We start from the raw sequence: 23,909 nt of genomic DNA on the forward strand, positions 1-23,909 counted from the left end.
TGCATGTGATACCGCTTTATGTTCTTAACTTGCATGTGATATTATAATTGAATTCATAAACATATTTGAGGTTTTGCATGTGAATTTAAGTGTGCCTGAATATTGTGAATGCTGAACCGTATAATTATGTGTTGGATGCCATAAGCCATGCCGCAGGTTGAAGTCATACTGTTCTGAAATTCAAAACCCGCAGCCGCTCGCTAGCACATCGCTAAGCGAGCATGTAGCGAGTATTCGCTAGGCCCTCGCTAGGCGAGGCAGAGGCGAACGGGACAGTCGCTAATATTTTGTTTGTTATGTCCTATGCGTATCTGATCTATTCTATGTTAATTATGCACTGTTTTGCCTGACATTCATGCTGCTGTATTTTCTTTTGCGGTGTAATCTTCGATTACACCCCGATTTGGTATTCTAACCCGTTTGCTGAATTTTGCCAAGGTTCACATGTCCCAGGAAAAGATTGCCGTTAGGTCTTCCACTTTATTTGTGGGATACCCTTGTGGAGACTCACCCTAAATTACTTAATTAATTTTAATGTGTTAATTTTAATGTATTAATTTTAATGTATTAATTTTAATGTATTGATTTTAATATGGAGGCTCGTCCTAATTACCTAATTGACTTTAAAATATTGCCTTTAAATAAGTGATCTTGGACCTCTCTTTGCTGCCCTACGGTATTACGGTATAACGGTCATGTCCCGCGAATGTAGGGATACACTTAGCAAAGACCCTTCGATTAAATCATCATAAAATAAATCATGGTCCCTCGGATGTTGCCTTCGAAAATACGATTTTGTCCCTCGATGACCCTTCGGTGTAGCCTACGGTTAAATGATGATCGTCCCTTCGAATGCTAAGGTATCCTTACAACTGTTGCCTTCAATGACCTATCGATAACCCTACGGTGACCCTTAAACATCCAAAGGGTAAGATTACTTACTTCTCAATAGTAAGGACAGTTTTACCCTCATAAGGATAGGACATGCCCATAACGACCTCAGGAAGGTATAACTCTCAATTACTGGATCATAACCTAAAACATTTTCCACCCCTCACACTTTACACTTTACAAATCCTAGAAAATCACCACTTGGTATACATTCATACTAGAATCATTACCGAGTTATATTTTTCTAAACCATTTTCAAAATCAAATGAGATAAATACTTTGTATACATTCATACGAGAATCATTACAAAGTTAAACTCTCTTTCAAACATTTTTTAAGCAATTCACCGACACTTTTCAGACAAAAATATAAGTGATCCAGTAATTAAGAGCCCATGGATAACCATGGATACAAAGGGTGCTAACACCTTCCCTTTGTATAATGTACCTCCCGAACCCAAAATCTATTGAGGTCTTTCCTGTTCTTTTCCACCTTTCCTTATTGGATAAAAGAAAAGTCGGTGGCGACTCTTGCTATCCGCGACATTGCGATAAAAAGCAAAACACCCCAAGTCAGTTCACCGTATGACAAGGTGATTACATCAAAGCAAAAGAAAATAAAAACTGAATAAACCAAAAATAAAAATACACAAAGAAATTTTCAAACCTCCCTTGGGTTGCCTCCCAAGCAGCGCTTCGTTTAACGTCGCATGGCTCGACGGGACACCTCATACTCAGATGAGTTTAACAGTTTCAATTGGTCCCCCTTCACCGGGATGATATGGTTTCAACCTCTGACCATTAACCTTGAAGGTGTCGTCACTCTTCTCATTTAAAATCACTGTGGTTCCTCCTTTCTTTGGTACCACATGCACATGACTTACCCACGAGATGTCAGAAATGGGGTAAATCATCCCCGAATCTAACAACTTTACAACCTCTTTCCTTACCACTTCTTTCATCGCTGGATTTAACCTCCTTTGTGGTTGTACTAATGGTTTCTGATTATCCTCCATCAGTATCTTATGCATGTATACTGTGGGGCTAATCCCTTTTAAATCCTCAATAGTCCAACCAATACCACTTTTATGTTTCTTCAGTACCTTTTTATCTTCTAATTATGGTGAAGCTCTCAGATCCTCCCACCTGCGTGGTTTGGATTTCATCCAAGGGGGTTGTGTATCCAGCATAGCAAGCACTTCTTTTTCTTTTTCATCATCATTCTCCTCAATCTCTCTGACCGACAGACTAAGAACTCTTTCCAACGGTAATTCAGGAAACTTTCTTTGAATTGTGCTAGTTACAATTTGATCAATTACTTCCACGGAGTGGTTTGTACACATATTCTCTTTATGTTTCATAGTATCTCGGACATCAATTCTGAGCTCTTCATCATATACCTTTAGGGTCAAGGTGCCTCCCTCCATGTCTATCATGCATCTACCTGTTTCTAAGAAGGGTCTGCCCAGAATCAGAGGTATCTCTTCATCTTCTGGCATTTCCAAAATTACAAAATCAACAGGAAAAACAAATTTATCAACTTTGACCAGAACATCCTCAACTACCCCAAAAGGTCTCTTCACTGAGTGGTCAGCAAATTGAAGTGTCATTCTGGTATCTTGAACATTTCCAATTCCTAGCTTCCTGTAAATAGACAAAGGCATAAGGCTAACACTAGCCCCCAAATCAATCAGCACCCTTTTAAAGGACCTATCTCCAATGGTACACGGGATGGTCACAGAACCTCTATCTGGCTTCTTCACTGGAATCTTCATACCCTGCAAAATAGCACTACAAGTTTCAGTTAGTATAACTGGGTTAGTGTCAGTGGTGCGCTTCTTGGAGATGATGTCTTTCATGAATTTCGCATAGATAGGCATCTGCTCGAGTGCCTCAGAGAATGGAATATTGATTTCTAATTTCTTGAACAACTCCATGAATTTCTGAAATTTTTTCTCATCTTGCTTCTTCTTTTTGTTTCTTTGTGGGAAGGGAAGCTTAATGATGGGTTTTGGTGCAATGAGCTTTTTTTGTACCACCGGCGGTATTACAATTTCTTCCTCAGGTGGTGCCTTGTTTTCTAAGATTTCCAGGTCCACTTCTAGCAATTGATCTTCTTCTTCATCCTTCTTCTTAAGATCTTCAACAGATCTTCTGCTTCTTGTTGTTACCGCACTCACATTATGGTGCTCCCTCGGATTTGTCACTGTTGCACTAGGTAATGCGCCCGATGTTTGAGAATTTGTTATCTGTTGTGCTATCTGACCCAATTGAATCTCCAGATTTTTGATGGATGCATTGGTGTTTTTCTGATTATTCCTGGTTTCTACCTGAAATTGCATAACCTGAGTTGCCATCTTCTCCATAGCAATCTCCCAATCCGCTTTCTTTGGTACTTGTTGTTGATAAGGTTGCTGTTGCGACTGATATTGTGGTTGGTAAGGTGGTTGTTGTTGTGGAGGTCCTTGCTGATCTTTCCAAGAGAAATTAGGATGATTTTTCCACCCCGGATTATATGTATTTGAGTAGGGATTATTCTGCCTCAGGTAATTTATAGCTTGCACTTGTTCTGCGGTTGCAACACAATGCATGGCAAAGTGTGGTCCACTACAAATCTCACAAATCATAGTCTGAACCGGTTGAACTTGAGCAACAGTCTGGGTACCTAAATTCATCGCTTTCAGTCTTCTTTCAACCTCAGCTGCAATCTGGTCTTCCATTTTCACTACCTGATTTGCTAATTTCAAGTCAAATTTTCCCTCCGGCTGGTTCACAGTACGGTCATATAATTCCAAATGCTCATTCGCTGCAATTGCTTCGATGATCTTTTTGATACCGATTGTTGTTGAAAAATTAGATGAGCCACCAGCAGCTGTATCAATGAGTTGCTTAGTTCTCATCTTCAGCCCGTTTACAAAATTCTGCATTTGTTCAGTTTCATCCAGATTATGTGTAGGACATGCAACTAAACATCTCTTGAATCTTTTGTATGCATCTCCAAGTGTCTCTCCGTCTTTCTATTTAAAATTCACAATGTCATACCTCTTACGGATATACACAGAAGCAGGAAAATACTCGTTCAAAAATGCTGTTTACATTTGTTGCCACGTAGTAATGCTTCCTGCGGGTAGGGAATAGAACCATTCCTCAGCATCCTCAGATAACGTGAATGGGAACATTACCAATCTCTTTGCCTCTTCAGAATGCCCATCAATTTTTAATGATGTAGTCATAGTTAGAAACCTCTGCAGATGCTTGTTTGCATCCTCATTGATCTTTCCTGCAAAAGGTTTGCTTTCTAACTGACGGATAGTTGAGGGGTGTAACTGGAAGTGAGCAACATTAACAGGTTGGTTAACAATGGTCAACCGCATTGCTGGGTTATTCTGTCTGCCATAGTCACCTAAAAGTCTTTCCGCTGGAGGTGGGTCTGCAGCCATGTTAACAGTGTCTGGATGTGAATCTGTGTCTGACTCAGATTTTTCGGAGTGAACAGAGACTGGTGTGCTAGGTGTGGCCGGTTCTTCGGTGTTAGAGTTTGCCAGTTTTTTTCTTCTAGCTTCTCTGAGCTTTGCGCGCAATGTTCTCTCTGGTTCTGCGTCAAAATGAAAATTAGCTGAGGCCTTACCTCGCATACACAGATTAGACAGAAATTAGTTATAAAATTAACAGTAAATAAAATTTTGGATGCATAGCAACAAAATTCTAATTGAAAATAAATTAATAAACTCTATTATCTTTGGCAGTCCTCGGCAACGACGCCAAAAACTTGATGGGAAAATAGCAAGTGTACTATTTTTCTCACTGTAGTAATAAAAGGGAAATTCCCCGTTTGTCGATCTCAAGGACTGCTTGACGATACAAAGTTTATCGATTATTTCAATTAGACAAAAAGCTTTGGTTTTTGTGATATGAGTAATTGTACTATCAATTGCAAATAAATAAAACAAATACAATGGTTGAACGAGAGATAAATTAGAGTAGATTGCTAGGGTACGGTGAATGAAACTTCCTGTAACAGATATAATTTATGAAGGCTTTGACAATAATCTCGTCCGATTGATTCCGGTCCTCAAGGGTATCTATTCCTAAGTCCTTAGTGAAAAGACATTTTGATTATGTAACCTAATTACTATGTCCATAAATAATTAGGTTCATACTCAAGCATTCGAATATTAAGAATTTCCGGTCAGACAGAAAATCCCTAGTCCTAGGCGATCTTTACTATCCAAAGTTCTTATACAAATCAATGAATAATTGCTGTCCAGCTAAAACTATTCATATTAATCATCATTCGTTGGTCCGACGAATAAAGCATAAAGAACGGTAATAAGAACAAATCAATTGAGATGAAGAAATAGTCAATGCATTCATAAACATAAAATCTGTCACATTCAGAATCAGGGTCACCCCCCTAGCAATGGGGGATTTAGCTACTCATAATAGAAATAAAAACAAAGATAGAAATTGTTGTCATTACAGAATTTCTTGAGAAATCAATCTTCAATCGTCGAAAAACTCTTGAACATATGAATCCTCTGATAATCCTTGAGTCTCCAGCTCTCAAAACGCTTCTTTTTTCTCCCCAAAATTGTCCAACCCCTGGAAAATCGTGTTCTCCCCTCTAAATAGCTATTCAGTTGGACTTTTCCTGATTTTGGGCTTCATACGCGTATTGCCCAATCTTATACGCGTATTGCCCAGTCTGGTACGCGTATTGCACGTAAGACAGCCTCTGATACGCGTATTGCCCAGTCTGGTACGCGTATTGCCCAATCTGGTACGCGTATCACCAGTTTGGTACGCGTATCACCAGAAGCTTGTCTTTTTGCTAGATTTTCCATCCCTCTGGTCATATACGTATGCTACGCGTACTGGGAAGGTCCATACGCGTATCATGTAAGGCCATACGCGTATGGACAGCAGGTTCTCCAAGAATTGATTTTTTCTTCCGTTTTCTTGCTCGGGCTTAATTTTGCATCTGAAGTTTGATTTCCTGAGCTTCCAGACTAGTTTTTTGACCTGCTAACATACCCAAAAGTGTAAAATATCCTCAAGAAACTCATAAGTAACAACACACTTCATATTATAGAATTGAGCTTATATCTAACTAAAAATGCTTCAGTTTACGCAGTTTACCTGACTTATTTACGGTTAAATAGTGAAATACCTAGCATAAATGCTGACTGATCAGCCCTCTGTTGGTATTTCATTTCTATAACGATGAATAAACATAAAAAGTAAGAATGTCATACATTAATTAGGGATAAGAAACAAAAAACATAAGTTTCACACGAGTTACAAACAAGCTAGACTTCTTATCAGTAAAAAACTATATATTAATTATTGTTATCATTCGCCACTGAAGTTCCAGGATCATCATTAGAAAAAATTTGTTCCAAATTTTGTGATGGGTATGGCTCAATGGGTGTCATAATTTCATCATTTCCACCCATGTCATACAACGCTTTTGGCTTCAAATGAACAGCTATGCTCCATCCTTGTTCATTCTCATCATCCACATAAAAAACCATCTGAGCTTCTGACGCTTGAATGTATGGCTCATTATCTTCATGTTCCTCAGTATGGAGTAGTCTTGCAAAGTTTATAGAGGTAAAATCCAACTTATCTATCTTAATGCCTCTTGGATTTATGGTATTAGCCCATTCACATTTAAACATGGGCACTATGAAGCCATCATAGGAAAGCACAATAATGTCTATCAATCTTCCATAATAAGGCACCCCTCCAAATCTCATTTGGGTATCACTATTGCTTGAATAACTTCGTGTCCCAAACATGCCAAAAACTCCACTATTTTGAGTTTTTAAAAGATTGTCTCGTTCCAACGTTTGAAACTTGAACCCATTGACATTGAATGCGGTAAACCTTTTAACTTTATCATAAGGGCCATGAGCAAGACTAATGAGGACATCTTTATCTGGTCCATCAATGTTGTCAAGATTGTTGCAAATCTATACACGATACAACATCCAATTAGTCTTGTTATTAAAAACTAATTCAATACAAACATCTATTTTTGTACGAAAACTCACACGATTGCGGAACCAATGAGCAAACTCTCTATGAACCTTCTTGTCTATCTCAGAAGCACTTCTTTGACCGCGTCTTATTTGGTTCTGAGTAATACTTCAGAACTGCCTATTTGGTTATTCGATATTAGATGTAAAAAGAAATCTTAATAGTGTAGATGAAACAACTTAAATGGAATAAAACTACTTACTTTAGATAGTCATCAACTATTGGACAATTCGTTAAAACGTGTCTATGAGCCTGCAACTTTTCAATTGGTGTTAGGGTGTAATATGAAGATCCACCCACATGTTTTCCGACTCTAGGAAATAATTCTGTTACCCGTGAACCTGTTTGGATATCACCAATAGGTTCATCATCTACACGTCCAGGTTGATTCCATCTAGTCTCAATGTTTTCTATATATCTTGAACAAAATGTAAGAATCTCTTCAAAAAGGTATCCTTCTGCAATAGACCCTTCTGGTTTTGCCTTATTACGCACATGCGATTTAAGTTTTCCCAAGTACCTATTATTGAACCAAAATTGTATTAGTTAATTTTTTTACTTTACTTTCTAAGTTAATATCATTACAACAAATTCACATAGTTTACCTTTCAACAGGATACATCCACCGATAATGAACAGGACCTCCAAGCTTAACCTCTTCAACAAGGTGAACAACCAAGTGAACCATAACAGTGAAGAACGAGGGAGGAAATAACATTTCCATGTGGCATAAAGTGAGGACAATTTGGTTTTGCATTTTTTCCAAGTCTTCAATTTTCAATGCCTTACCACATAGTTGTCTAAAGAATGAGCACAACTCAATCAATACTGCTGAAATCTCATGAGGTAATGTTGTGCGAATGGCTAATGGTAGAAGTTGTTCCATTAATATATGACAATCATGACTCTTCATCATTCCATTCACCTTGAGATTTACCAAGTCAATGCATCTAGATATGTTGCTTGAATAACCATCAGGCACCCTAATATTCTTTAAAATTGTTAAAAAATTCCTTTTATCTTTACCCGTTAGACTAAAGGCCGCAGGAGAAATTCTACCATTTTCATCAGGCCAAAGATTAGGTCTTATGCCCATATTTTGAAGATCTTCTCGAGCTTTAAAATGGTCTTTACTCTTTTGCCTATCATTTAGTAAAGTACATATGACATTATCGCATACATTTTTCTCAATATGCATCGGATCAAGATTATGGCGCAAAAGATTATCCTTCCAATACGGAAGTTCAAAAAATATGCTTTTCTTTTTCCATTGTTGAGGATGACCTTGTGTAGGATCACATTGTGTACTATCACCTTCTACAGGTTGTCCCTCATGTTTTCTTTTTACCGATTTTTCTTTCACTGGCTTTTTACCAAAGACAACTTTAACCTCTTTAACCTGTTCAAAAATTTGATGTCCAGATAATGTTCTCGGTGGACTCCGTATTTCTTGTTCACCATTAAAGTGGATCCTATTCAATCTAAACCTATGTCTCTGATTAAGGAAACGACGATGACCCATAAAACACCATTTACGGCTAGCTTTAAGACGGAGAGAAGTAGTTCCAAAGTTACACGATGGACAAGCAAGTCCTGTGTATGTGTTCCATCCAGAAAGTGCACCCAAACCTGGAAAGTCACTAATCGTCCACATCAAATTTGCATGTAACGTGAACATCTCTTTCTTGAAAGAATCATATGTATCCACACCATTTGTCCATAACTCCTTCAACTCTTTGACTAAGGGTTGTAAATATACATAAATATTATTTTCCTGGTGCTTCTTTATCAGGAATTATCATTGACATTATAAACGATGTCTGCTTCATGCAAACCCACGGAGGAGTGTTATATGGAATGAGAACAACTGGCCAAATACTATTATTTGTACTCATCACACCAAATGGATTAAAACCATCACTAGCCAATGCAAGACGCACATTTCATGGATCTGATGCAAACCAAGTATGTGTCAAGTCAAATTTCTTCCAAGCTTCTGAATCTCTAGGATGCCTTAACGTTCCATCATTGTTAGTATCATTCGCATGCCATCTCATATCCTCGGCCGTCTTTGACGACAAAAATAATCTTTGTAATCGAGGTTTTAATGGAAAATAACGAAGAACCTTGGCTGGAATTTTCTTCTTTTTCTTGTTAACATGGCCCTCTTCATTTGATTTCCATTTCGAAGTGTTACAAGTTTTGCAAGCCTCTCTCTCTTCATCTTCTCCCCAATAAAGCATACAACCGTTTGGACATGCAGGTATCTTTACATAATTCAAACCCAATTTTGTGATTGATTTCTTGGCTTCATAGAACGAACTTGGAATGTTTGCATATTCAAATGCATCTTTTATTAACTCTAAAATAATTGTCATTGCCTTCTCACTCAATCCACATAAACACTTTATATGGTACAACTTTACCAAAAAAGATAATCTTGAATATTGTCTACACCCTTCATATAAAGGTTGTTCTCCTTCTCTAGCCAATTCATAGTATTCCTTGGCCTCATTTCTTTCCTGAGTTAAACTTGGCATCACATAATCTTCTTGGTAAATCTCAAAATTTGATGCAGATGGTATTTCATTAGCATGATTCCTATCAACTCCAAATGCAGCATTGATCATGTTCTGAATAGAATCTTCGACAATGATATTATCCTCAACCATATTTGGAGTAGTACTATGGGAGATAGTACTATGTAGTACATAGGACTCTCCATGATGAATCCAAATGGTGTATCCCTGCGGAAATGGTGACCACATTAAGTGGCCGAACATGTCACTCCTACTCTTTGATTTTCTGAAACCACAACGTTTACAAGGGCATATTACACCGTCGTTTTCTTTTGCACCTTTAAATGCAAAGTCAATAAATTCTTTTATCCCTTGTTGATACGCAATCGATGATTGTGGCTTAGTAATTCATGACTTATCCATTTCTTCAAAAAATAAAAATATAGATATTATATTATTTGTTCAAGAGCTCTAGTACTATTTAATAAAAAATAACCAATCACATATTTGCATAACATAGAAAAAATCATGAATATTAATACGAAAACATGTTATTTTGAATACAGACTCACAAAATTGTTTCCTTCTAAGTTTAATTTCAATATTTATTCTCTATGATCCTTACTACAAGTCAAGCCCGGTCCAAGGGGCAGGCAAGTAAGGCACATGCCTAGGACCTCATGTTTTTAATAATATTACTAGTATTTTTGTGGTGCTTTTTATATTGTTAGTTAAAGTGTCTTCGATGTTTAATTAATGCTTGTTAGCTTTGATCATAATATACCATATAATAATATATAACAGTGGTTAGAATACTACAAAATTTCAATCTAATCTTAGATAGTAACACAATTAAAATTTAATTTTGGCATACTGTATTTCAGAGTAAATCATTTTACCAGTGTTTTAGTAAAATATAAATAAATATACTCAACATCATAATGACCATCTAAGCTTTTGTACGTTAAAAATTAACGAACTATATTTCCAATTTATAATTTAGAGTGAGAAATAAACTATAAATTTTAGATTCTTTTACTATTAATTTTTGTAAAGCCTATAGTTATAATGCATATCTTATGTGCCTATGTTTCCAATTGAACAAGTACACTAACAAGAACAAGAAATCTTCAAATTGTTTACTGATATGCAGAATGAACAGTACTCCAATTTCACTAAAAATACCACTACTCCAATTTCACTAAAAATCCCATTACTCGATGAACATTTCAAATAAAAGTAACCTTGAATTTTAATTATAACATACAATCAATCAAAATTAAGGATAAAATCATATCGTAAAGACACACTCAAATTGAAGGATGAAATCATACCTCAAAGACACACAAACATTTGTAGAGAATGTTGACCTTGCAACTCACAAACAAAGTTGAAGAACGCAAACAAGGAGTAGCGAAGCAACTACACGGGAAAAGTTATCTGTAACAAAAATCAAAGTAGCTTATCAGTAATTGATAGAAAACATGATATGCATAATGTGAAAAAATGTATAACTGTAGCAGTAGGAATTATGACAATGGCACAAATCTTTTTACCAGTGGTTTAGTAAAATATAGATAAATAAACTCAACATCATAATGACCATCTAAGCTTTTGTACATTAAAAATTAACGAACTATATTTCCAATTTATAATTTAGAGTGAGAAATAAACTATAAATTTTAGATTCTTTTACTATTACTTTTTGTAAAGCCTATAGTTATAATGCATATCTTATGTGCCTATGTTTCCAATTGAACAAGTACACCAGCAAGAACAAGAAATCTTCAAATTGTTTACTGATATGCAGAATGAACAGTACTCCAATTTCAAAGCAAGAATATATTTTGTATTGAAAATATGGAGCAATCATGATTTATCCTTGAAGAAGTAGTTGTTTATTTCAACAAGAATATATTATGTATCGAAATAACGCAGCAAGAGCCGAATATGTTTGTAGCAGTAGTTGTATGATGAAGCAAGAATAAATCTGATATATCAAATTTGTTACTGATGCATTGAAGTAGATAAGAGATAGTTTTAGTGACTAAAAATGACACAAGTATAAGTTGAAATATAAAGTATGTGCCATATATATTATATGAAATGGATGGACAATTAGCTCAACAAATGACATTATATTTTAGTAAGAACTCAACATTTTTTGACAGAGCAGATTGAAATACATGCACTTGCATAGAGGTTATTTTAGACGCAAAGTATAGAATATCTATGAAGGAAGACTCAATTTGTATAATTATTGATAACATACATAAATAAATAAAAACAACCCTTAGCAAATCCATTTAAAACACAATAAAGAACAAAAAAACAAATCAATTTTCAACACTATACACAGAAAAAAAATCAATTTTCAATACTATAAAGCATAGAAAAACTGAACCATTTCAAATACTTGAGAAAAAACAGAAGTTGTTAACACAAACACTCAACAAAGGTAAACATCGGTCCATTTGAAACAATATAAAGCACATAAGAAAAAAACATTTGAAAATTATACAAACACAGAAAAAAAATCTATTTCAAAAAGTAAAAAAAAAACAGAAGTTGTCAACACTTAACAAAGATAAACAACAATCCATTCGAAACACTATAAAGCACAAAAAAACAAGTCCTTTTCCAAACACAAGAAAGGAAGCTGAAACGAAAGATTATTTTATCGAGGAAGATAAAATTCAATGAAGTTATTAAATGTGTAGAAAAGTAGTATGAAAGCAGAATGACAAATCCCATATAACAGAAAAATGCATAGGAAGAAGATAATGAAAGCCCTGAAACGTAGTATATTAACGGGGAATAAAGTTTACAGAAAATCAAGAAGAAATAGACAAGGATGTTAAAGATGAAATATGCTTTCTAGGCATGGTACATTTTGTTGGTGTGTGTAACAGAAACAGGGAGCATGAGGAGGAGAAAGTGTTATTGGTACGCCACTTTTACATATGAGTGTACAACACACAAACTCAGAGTATCATATGCTAAGAACTTAACAGCATAAGGAGCATGAGGAGGAGAAAAACCAAAAAAGCAGAAATATCATTCTAAAACACAAGAAACCAACATGAACATTTCATGAACTAACGGCATGAATGTGTGGATATTACAGTTAAAATAGTAGGAGGGGAAGAGAACCATGAAATTTTTTTAGAATCGAAAAACAGAAGACTTGGATTGAATATCACACACATTAACTTAACTGAAAATTGAAAACAACAAGAAAAGTTAACCAAAACTTAGTCCAATCATCTAGAAGTGAAAAATAAGAGGGGTGGAAACAAACTCATTATAAGCTAGTAATTCTTCTCAACTGTGTATCATCCCAATTCAAAACAAAATCTTCCTACACTTCCTCTACCAGGGGTTGGGATAAGCCTCACACTTTTCAACTAACACAATCTGCAGATTGTCGTCCGCCTACTCGAATACTTTGCCTGCTCTACGGTTCAATCACAAATAGGGGCTGCAAGGGAACAAAATAAATCAAACCTCTAATGATAAAAGGTCACTTGTTTTGCTTGTCAAGTAGTTTTAATTAATTAGTGTAAAGCCTTATAATGAGCTGCTGCAATTCTGCTTCTTATGAGATTTACTGATAGCTTTGGCCAAGAATGCAAGCATTAAAAACAATCTTTAATTATATACTCAATTATGAATAAGAGGTCTTCCTAGACATGAAGTTAACCACACATTCCACATCATTTTCAGTGATCACATTACTAAAATCTTGTTGTTGGACCTAGCGTCTCGAATCTCAATTGTGGCATATTGTGAAGTGTTTCTGTCAAGGTATAAGTAAGAATATTGAGACTAGATTCCCATTTCTATGCATTCAAGTGACTGGAGACAAATCAGAAGTAATTCATTGTCCAACTGAAGCTCAAGTAGCTGACAGTTTTACAAAGGCAATCAAAACTGACATCATTGAGAAATTAAGAGTTGAATTGGGAGTAACATTGTTGAAGAAACAATTGTTTGAATTAAGATAAAATGATAGGAATAATTCAAACTATTGTAACAAGGGATTAGGTAGTTAGTCAGTTAAAATTGTATGTAACTAACACATTGACACCATATAAATGCAACATTAGAAATAAGGAAAAAACAATTTTGAAGGCTAAACTCAAAATCAATGGGAGGTTCCTACAGATTCTACAATTCATGCAAATAATTAGTTGTTTAGAACTGAAATAAAAAAACAGGAAAGAATAACATGAATAATAATTGAAACCAATTTTACTTTCCCAACATGTCTTACATTAATATTTAGCTTCTAAAATCTAAATCAAATCATAATATGGATGTAAGGTATGTTCGGTATGGGTTTCGATTATACATTATAAAATACAATGAAGAATCTTTTGAATAAAAGAATGATGTGTCTGAATGATTTGAAATAAGATCTTGTATTTTCTAAAAGGTTTTTGGCAGACTTAGAAAAGAAGGGAGAAATATGGTGAACATTTGTTTCTATTTTTCGACATGAGTTATACGGATGGCGTCCGAATTCTAGAATCTATGTTTCAAAAAACAAGCTTCAGATTGTAGAAGCTAAAAACATTTTTGTTAAAATGAAGTAAAAAAAATATTGTATTTTTATGTACTGTAGTATTAACTCTCATTTACAGAGTCAGAGAAATGGCATTGAAATAAAGAAGCTCCTACATATGAAAGAATGTTACAAAACTAACTCTGCAAATACATTCATCATCATAATTTGGCTTCATTTAACAACTAATTTATACCAGGAAAAATTACAAAAACTCAGTACCTTCATCATCATAATTTGGTAAAATTATAATAACTATTCATGTATGAAACATAGTTTCAAAATATAATCCAATATGCTATATAAGATAAATTGTTTTCTAACTTTGTATTTACAGTTACAACAAGTAGAGTTTAATTACATCTACACCAAAAAAAGTTCTTCAAATTCAACCCAACTCAAAATTGTTTTCAGTTACATTAGAAAATTGTTTTCAACTACATCAGATTCACCCATAACAGAGATAAAAGAAAAAAACCCTCAGAAATTAAAAGAAATAGGAGGATCTAACATCATTCTCACACTACAAAAATGCATCCACTCCACCCATAATACATACAAGATGAAAAATGGAAGGAAAAACACCCATGGATATGCCATATGAAAGGAAAAACATACATATTAGCAGAAGTAGCTTAGGGTTTTTACAGACAAACCTGTTAAGATTTATGGTGATGGTGATTCCTTTGACGGTGATGTGAGTTGAGAGAGAGATACCAAGGCACGATTATGGACGAATTTGTATCGAGCTGAGAGAGATATTCATAAGCAGTACGTGAAGCAAAGCAATTTTTCTTAGTTTTGGAACACGACCCTAAATGTTCCCCTCTTTCTCCAATGAGCAAGTGTTATGGATATTTTAGGTATGAATGTTTTTCAATCGTCGTACGTTTCCCTCTCCAATTTTATGTGAACAAAGGAAAAATGATAAATTTTCAGAGCGCGGGTGTGGTAAGGTTTAGGGGGAGACGGTTGGTTCACCGTTGTGACCTTTGAGAAATTTCCAGCATGTGTTTAAAGGTTTAGACGGCGACGGTTGGTTCACCGTTGTGACCTTTGAGAAATTTCCAGCATGTGTTTAAAGGTTTAGGCGGCGACGGTTGGTTCACCGTTGTGACCTTTGAGAAATTTTCAGCATGTGTTTAAAGGTTTAGGCGGCGACGGTTGGTTCACCGCCGCGATCTTTGATGAGTTTTTCAAGATCTATATTTTAGGGGGCGACGGTTTTGTACCATTGTGACCTATATTATAGGGCGGTTCTTGTAACCGTCGTGAATTCAAGTTTAAGGCAGTTTAATGATAACCGTCGCAATATTTATTAATTTTTTTAGAATGTAAGGGCGGTTGGTGTAAACCGTCATAACAATCGTCTCTATATGAGAGTTACGACGATTATCAAGTAACTGTCACAATTTTTGTGTCGTAAAACCCTAATTTTCTTGTAGTGAGTTCCGGTATGTGTAACTTTGTTTACCGGAACTCTTTCAAGAAGTTTTCCGGAACGTGACTTTTTTCTTAAAGAACCGGAACTCTTTCGTGAAGACTTCCGGTTCATTACTTTGTGTGTTTCGGATGTCTTTTGTGAAGTCTTCCGGTTTGTAAAAAATACATACCGGAAGTCTTTTTCCAGGAGTTCCGGTGCGAGGGTGAAACGTATAATTTTTGAAAATTTCAACTAAATGGTAAAAATGAAATGGTAAATTGGTTAAAACCAGTTAAGGGTAGAATTGAAATTTTTAAAAAATTATAGGGGTATGAGACTAAATGTAGGGATACGCAGTAAAATTTTCATCTTCTCTCGGACCTCTCATAATATTTTTGAAGCTTATTTGCAAAAGCTCTCAATCCAATATGGGTGTCACTGTGCCATATCCTCTCATGGGCCTCTCTCATAACATTATTTTCTGCTCACGTGGAACATAAATCGCATTGAAATATTGGAAACTCTTCTCCAACTCTTTCATCTAAGATTGAAATTCTATGGGAGAGGATATAAAAATCAATTGGACATTTATGAATAGAAAATGAAGACTCCTAATTTAGAAGAAAAAAACTCATACGAAAAATAGAATATTGAAACTTAAAATATAACAATTCGTAATATTCCAAACAATAGTAAGTACTTTAACCATATGTAAACTGTTTTATGGTTTTTTGAATGAAAAAAGGTGAATCTTTCAGTTCATTCAGACATCATTCGGTTGTTTAATTTTCCTAGATATCTGATGTGTGTGGGGTCGTAGGTTGTTTTGATCTTTCTTGACCTGTCCATCGTTTTCTTCTGACTCTTTTTTATTTACCCAATTTTCTTGTGGCCCTCCATCTAAACTTGAAAATTAATGCAGCCAAACAAATATGTGTCTCCATCTCCACGTGATCATGTTGGACAAGAAGACAGTGAAAATAAGAAAAGAACAATACTAGTTTTTATGGTTAATTATATTTTCCGTAGAAAATTTATTAATGTTGTTTATTTTGTCTTTTTTAAATTGCACTTTTAAGTTCTTATAAAGAAAATTTGTAATCAGTTAATTAATCACTGCTATCAAGCTAATATATTGAAGGAATGTTTTTTTTAATATGTATTTCAATGATTTTTTGCCGTTTGGTTAGAGTCTCTACGTTAATCGTGACAAAAATATTAGGCTGATATTTATAAAGAATCAAAGGTACGTGTGGTGTTGTGTTGTATAGAAGTCGGTTGACCTTGCAAAAGTTTTGTGGTTGCAATGAACATATGGGTTTATGTTAGAATGCTTGCATGACCTTGAATTCATTGAATCACTTGAATTGTGGAGGTCACTTATGTTGGGAAAATATAAACAAAACAAAGCATAAAGAAGAAAAAATGCAACACAATCATAACATAAAGAATACAAGAATATAGTATGGAAATTCCAAAATCAAAGAAAAAATCACGGCCGTTATCAATAAATAATCAGAAAATAATATTATGTGAAAATTATTACAGCACATAATATGCCATAAACTAACTCAGATCCTCAATACACTCACACCCTTCAAAACAAATATTTAACTACATCTCACAACACTCAAATACAAGAGTATAAGAGAACAAAAAAAGTCAAATATAAACTTAAGATGTTTTTGACTGATGCATCTTGGAATGAAGAGCTTGAATTATATATACAGTCTTTGTCAAAATAAAAGAGAGATAAAGAGAGTATGAAGGAGAAACAAGAAACATAATAGTAAAACAAAATAAGAATGATTATGAGAACATTAAGGAAATGTTAAATAATAATGATTCATCTTTCTTGTTTTATTGACTAAAGTTTTGTATCTTTCATTTTTAATACATTAGAACATAATTTCGATAAATAATTTTAGTGTAATTGAGTTGTGAAATTATTATGTGAAGAGAGATTAATGAATTTATAGATTTCATTTCCATTAAGTTTGTGTGCTTCCACGTTAATTTGTTATTCCACAAATATGATAATATGGAGAAATTTTGTGTAGTTTCCTAACAACTGGTATCAGAGCTAGTTGGTTGATTTTCTAATTTTTCTAGCAAAGAAATTTTCAGAGACGATCATGAGGAAGTCAGATTTAAGTGGGAGTGATGGCTGCAGATGACGGAAAAGTGAAGATTGAAAAGTTCGATGGTGTAGACTTTAGCTTTTGGAAGATGTAAATTTAAGATTATCTATATCAGAAAAAGCTACATCAACCTCTCATGAAAAAGAAGCTAGAACCGATGAAGGGAGATGAATGGAACCTTCTCGATAGGCAAGCACTTGGCGTTATCCGATTGTCGTTATCTCAAAATGTTGCTTTTAACATTACGAAGGAGAAGACAACCACTGGACTTTTGAAGGCTCCTTACAGCATGTATGAAAAGCCTTCAACATCAAATAAAGTTCATTTGATGAGACAATTATTTACGCTTCGGATGATAGAAGACACATCAATTGCACAACATATCAATGAACTCAATATTGTAACAATCCAATTGAGTTCGATTGAAATTGAGTTTGCCGGTGAAGTACGAGCGTTGATACTTTTCTCTTCCTTACCATATAGTTGGAGTGCTACTATCACGACAGTGAGTAGCTCGTCAGGAAGTACAAAGATGAAATTTGATGATGTTCGTGATCTGGTTCTCAGTAAAGAGATCTGACGGAGAGAGTTGGGTGAATCACCATCCTCTTCAGTATTACATATAGAGGCAAAAGGAATAAATTCAACCAGGGGATATCGATGTGGTAAATCAAAGGACCGACAATCCAAATACATAATTCATCATAGTTTCCATAATTCGAAGACTATCGTATGTTAGAATTGTGGAAAGAAAGGGCATTACGAAAATCAATGTCGAATCCCACCAAAGAATCAATAGGTAAAGGATGAAGGAAATGTTGCTCCCACTTCAATAGGAGAAGATAAGTTTATATGTCCTTTGGAGAATAAGGAAGAGTCTTGCGTGTTAGACTCTAGAGCATCCTTCCATGCCACTTCCCATAAAGAATTCTTTAATAATTATGTCTTTGGAAACCTCGATAAAGTTTACCTCGGTAATGAGCAATCATGTGAGATTGCAGGTAAATGTGTAGTGAAGATTAAGTTGGGTGAGTCTGAATGGAAATTGAAAAATGTAAGACATATTCCCGACCTGACAAAGAACTTAATCTCAGTAGGCTAGTTGGCTAGTGAAGGCTACATAACAGTCTTCCATGGTGATCAATGAAAGATTTCAAAGGGTGCAATGACAGTTTCTCGCAATAAAAAGAGTGGGAGCGAGCATGTCACTTGATTGCAGTTGCGAAAAATGAATGCCCCAATCTATGGCACCAAAGATTAGGCCATATGAGTGAGAAAGGGATGAAGATCATGCACTCAAAGAGAAAACTACTAGGTCTCAGGTCAATACAAATTGACATGTGTGATAACTATATACTTGGAAAGCAGAATCGCGTCAACTTTCAGACAAGTGGGAGAATCCAAAGTCTTGAGCTTGTTCACTCTGATGTTTAGGGTCCAAGTACTGTCTTATCTATTGGTGGGATGAAATAATTTGTAACTTTTATTGATGATCACTCCAGAAAGGCGTGGGTATACTTTCTAAAATATAAGTATGAAGTATTTGAGACTTTCAAGATGTGGAAAGCCATGGTAGAAAATGAGCATGATTGAAGATCAAAAAGCTCAGAAGTGATAATGGTGATGAATATGAAGACACCAGATTTAAGAAGTTATGTATAAGCATGGAATCATAATGGAGAGGACCATGCCATGTACGCCTCAACACAATGGTGTGGCTGAGCATATGAGTCGAACATTGACTGAAAGAGCTAGAAGTTTGTGTGTGCAGTCAGGTTTACCGAAGCAGTTCTAGGAAGAGGCAGTCAACAAAGAATCTTACTTAATCAACTGAGGTCCATCAGTACCATTGGAACATAGAATACTAGAAGAAAGATGGAGCGGAAGAGAGGTAAAACTCTCACATTTTAGAGTTTTTGGTTGTGTAGCATATGTGCACATTAGTGATCAAGGCAGAAATAAGCTTGATCTTAAATCAAAGAAGTGCAATTTCATCGGCTATGGTGAGAATGAGTTTGGCTACTGCCTATGGGATGAAGATGATAGAAAGATGATCTGTATTAGAGACGTGATCTTCAATGAAAGAGTTATATACAAAGACATGCATAACACAACCACTAATGACTCAAAATTAAATGACCCAGTTTATGCAGAGGTGGGTGATATCCCAGAAAGTCCTATAATTGAGAATCTTCGATCATAGGAATCAACTGAACAATGCAGTGAGCAACAATATGACGCATCAGAGATTCGTACTTCAAATACTATATTGAGAAGGTCTTCTTGGTCTCATGTTCCCAACAGGAGATACATGAACTACATGTTGCTAACTGATGAAGGTGAGCCTAAAGGCTAGATAGAAGCATGTCAGACCATATATGCTATTAAGTGGGAGCTTTCAATGAAAGATGAGATGGAGTCTTTAATCTCCAACCACACATGGGAACTAGTTGAGTTACCTAATGGAAATAAGGCTATTCACAACAAATGGGTGTATCGAGTAAAAGAAGATCATGATGGTTCTAAGCGATACAAAGCCGACTAGTTGTCAAAGGATTTCAGTAAAAAGAATGAGCTGATTACACTGAAATCTTTGCTCTAGTTGTGAAGCTCAATACTATCAGGTCAGTTTTAAGTATCGAGGCCAACAAAGAACTATACCTTGAGCAATTGGACGTAAAAACTGCGTTTCTTCACGGATACTTAGACGAGGAGATCTACATGGGCTAACCTGAAGGTTTCTTAGAGGAATGGAAACATAATATGGTGTGCAGATTAAAGAAAAGCTTGTATGGCCTGAAATAAGCTCCAAGACAGTGGTATATGGAGTGTACAAGCTTCATAGACAAGGAAGATTCCCATAAGTGCAATGCCGACAACTGTTATTTCTTCAAGAGATATAAGTCCAATTACATCATTTTGCTACTCTATATCGATGATATGTTAGTAGCATGTCCAGATATGGATGAAATCACAAGCTTGAAGATGCAGTTATCAAAGGAGTTTGACATGAAGGATTTGGGTCCAACAAAGAAGATTCTTGTAATGCAAATCATGAGAGATAAACAAAGCTGAATTTTGCAGTTATCTCAAGCAAAGTACATCCACCATATTTTGCAAAGATTCAATGTGGGAAAGGCCAAGCTGGTTACCACACCATTGGCCAGTCATTTTCGCTTATCCAAGGACTAATCCCCTTAGACAGAGGAAGAAACACAATTCATGGCTAAGATTCCATATGCTTCAGCCATAGGAAGTTTAATGTACTCAATAGTTTGTACTAGGCCAAACATTGGCCATGCAGTGGGAGTAGTAAGCAGGTTTATGGAAAATCCAGGAAAAGCTCAATGGGAAGCAGTCAAGTGGATTTTGCGGTATCTATGAGGCACTATAGAGAAGTGTATGTACTTTGGAAAAAGAGAAATAAAAGTAAAAGGATACGTTGATGCAAACTTTGCCGGTGAAGTTGATCCCTAAAAACATTACAACTGGATATATATTTATTGTTGGTACTGGAGAAGTTAGTTGTATATCGCGGATACAAAATATTGTTGCTTTATCCACTACTGAGGCTGAGTATGTAGCAGTCACAAAAACTAGCAAGGAATTGATATGGCTTCAAAGATTGTTAACAGAGTTGGGTTTCATGCAGGAAAAGAGTGTTTTGTATAGTGACAGTCAAAGTGTAACACATCTAGAAAAGAATTCTACATTTCATTCAAGAACAAAACACATTGGTCTTCATTATCACTTCATTAGATATATTCTTCAGGACGAGGTACTAACATTGAGCAAGATACAAGGAAGTGAGAATCCAACTGACATGTTAACAAATGTGATGACAGTTGACAAACTGAAGTTGTGTCATCTTCAGTTGGCCTGCTAGAATAATAGATTGATAAACGTTGTTGTTTCACCAAGTTGTAAAGACCGATTAAAATCACTCTTCAAGTGGGAGATTGTTGGTCAAAATAAAAGAAAGATAAAGAGAGTATGAAGGAGAAACAAGATAAATAATGGTAAAAAGAAATAAGAATAATTATGAGAAGATTAAAGAAGTGTTAAATAATAACCATTCATCTTTCTTGTTTTATTGACTATAAAAGCCTTGTATCTTTCATTTGTAATACATCAGAACATAATTTCAATAAATAATTTTAGTGTAATTGAGTTGTAAAATTTTCATGTGAGGAGAGGTTAATGAATTTATAGATTTCATTTTCATTAAGTCTGTGTGCTTCCGCGTTAATTTGTTCTTCCACAAATCTGATAATATGAGAAAATTTTGTGTAGTTTCATAACAAAATACATCTCACAACACTCTAATACAAGAGTATAAGAGAACAAAAAAAGTCAAATACAATCTTAAAATGTTTTTGACTGATGCATATTGGAATGAAGAACTTGAATTTTATATATATATATATATATATATATATATATATATATATATATATATATATATATATATATATATATGTGTGTATATATATATATATATATATATATATGTATATATATATATATATATATATATATATATATATATATATATATATATATATATATATATATATATATATATATATAGTTTTGGAATCCCTCTTTCTTCACAAAACTAAACGATGTAGAACTTCAAAGAACTTGTATCCTAGAGAAAACCTTAGACTCTCTCTTCATTCACAAAATTAAATGATGTGGGACTTCTTCAACATGTATATTTTCAACCAACCCCAACAATCCCTTGATTTAAATAATATATAAGCTTTCATTGTCTTCACCGACAATCATACTCCACCAAAAAGAGTATCAACATGTATATTTTCAATCAACTCCAATAATCTCTACCTTGATTGAAAATAATACATAAACTTTTATTGTCTTCGCCGACAATCATACTCCACCATAAAGAGTATAGTCACTTGAAGATACACCACTCCAAGAATTTTCACATTGTCTTCACCAACAATCATAGTTTTAAAAACTATCATACTCTCTCTTGAAAAATATATTTCACTTAAAGATAAACCATTTCAAGAATTTCACATTGTCATCACCGACAATCATATATTTTATCATGAAGAATAAATTTCACTTGAAGCTAAACCACTCCAAAAATTTCACATTGTCTTCACCAACAATCATAATTTTTAAAAAACTATCATATTCCATCTAAAGAAGAGCATACTTCACTTGAAGCTAAATCACTTCAAGAATTTTCACATGTCGAAAATCAGGTTGAAACATTATGGTGCAACTTCCTTGTTGGTAGGAAGCTCTTCAACCACTGACGTAATCTTGCACCTTATGTAATCTTGATTGCATCAACGCATCCTTGACTTGAACTTTCCACAAGTCAAAAAAAATTCTTTCATCAATTTTCTCTAGCCCGAATTGCACATCTGAATTTTTTACTTTAACTCAATAACTCTTTCACAACACTACCCTTCTTTTCTGATATGGAAGATCAGACATAACTGCAACCACATAACACACTAAGAACACTTATCCCCGAATCGAAACAAAATCTCTGATACAAGTTGTTGAAAAAAATAAACAAAACAAACCATAGAGAAAAAAAGAGGAACACAATCATAACTCAAGAACATAATGTGGAAACTCTAAAACTAGAGAAAAAACCACGGTCGTCGTCAATAGACAACAAAAAAATAACACTATGTGAAAATTGTTACAACACATAATATACCCTTAAGTAACTCACACCTCCAGTACACCTACACTCTCTAAAAAAAAATTTAGCTACATATCACAACACTCTAATACAAGAGTATATGAGAACAAAGAAAGTCAAATACAAGCTTAAAATGCTTTTGACTGGTGCATCTTAGAATGAAGAACTTTAATCCTATATATATCATTGGTCTCCCTCTTCATTCACAAAACTAAGCGATGTGAGACTGCGTAGAACTTGTATCATATATATAGCCTTAGACTTTCTCTTCATTTACAAAATTAAGCGATGTGAAACTTCTTAAACATATATATTTTCAACCAACCCCAACAATCTCCACATTAATTGAAAATAATACATAAACTTTTAATGTCTTCACCAATAATCATAAAAGTTTGGTGCAAGTGTGAATGGTTAAAATCCAATAATATGAAAAATTCGGTAAAAACTCATATATTATTGATAAATCAGGTAATATATTAGAAAAATCAAATAGTTCAAATCCGATAAATAAATATGATTTTACATTGGTTTTTTTAAAAAAATCCGACAAAGACTCATAGATTTTTTAAACATTTGATAAAAACTCATGAGATTGTTCAAAAGTTAAGTAAAAATCATGAGATTATTCAAAA

General features: G+C 34.6%; 1 protein-coding gene across 4 annotated transcripts; it reads right to left on the reverse strand.

The window, feature by feature from the left end:
- Positions 1-6,729: 6,729 nt before the first annotated feature.
- On the reverse strand, positions 6,730-15,257 carry LOC127096820 (uncharacterized). 4 transcript variants are annotated; one of them, XR_007792839.1, is made up of 7 exons: positions 14,675-15,254; positions 12,753-12,932; positions 10,786-10,891; positions 7,538-9,876; positions 7,135-7,452; positions 6,947-7,052; positions 6,730-6,865 (listed from the first exon to the last, which is right to left on the reverse strand). XR_007792839.1 is itself a non-coding variant. In XM_051035359.1 (6 exons), the coding sequence occupies exons 4-6, from the start codon at positions 8,608-8,610 to the stop codon at positions 7,043-7,045; spliced, it is 1,401 nt and encodes a 466-aa protein (XP_050891316.1). In that variant the 5' UTR covers positions 8,611-9,876; positions 10,786-10,891; positions 12,850-12,932; positions 14,675-15,257; the 3' UTR covers positions 6,862-7,042. The 4 variants fall into 4 exon arrangements, 3 of the variants coding, with proteins under 3 accessions (XP_050891316.1, XP_050891314.1, XP_050891315.1); XM_051035359.1 differs by having other exon boundaries at positions 6,862-7,052; positions 12,850-12,932; positions 14,675-15,257; XM_051035357.1 differs by having other exon boundaries at positions 6,862-7,052.
- Positions 15,258-23,909: the final 8,652 nt, after the last annotated feature.

This window comes from Lathyrus oleraceus, chromosome 6 (genome assembly GCF_024323335.1).
Source record: "Lathyrus oleraceus cultivar Zhongwan6 chromosome 6, CAAS_Psat_ZW6_1.0, whole genome shotgun sequence".
Taxonomy (NCBI): Eukaryota; Viridiplantae; Streptophyta; class Magnoliopsida; order Fabales; family Fabaceae; genus Lathyrus; species Lathyrus oleraceus.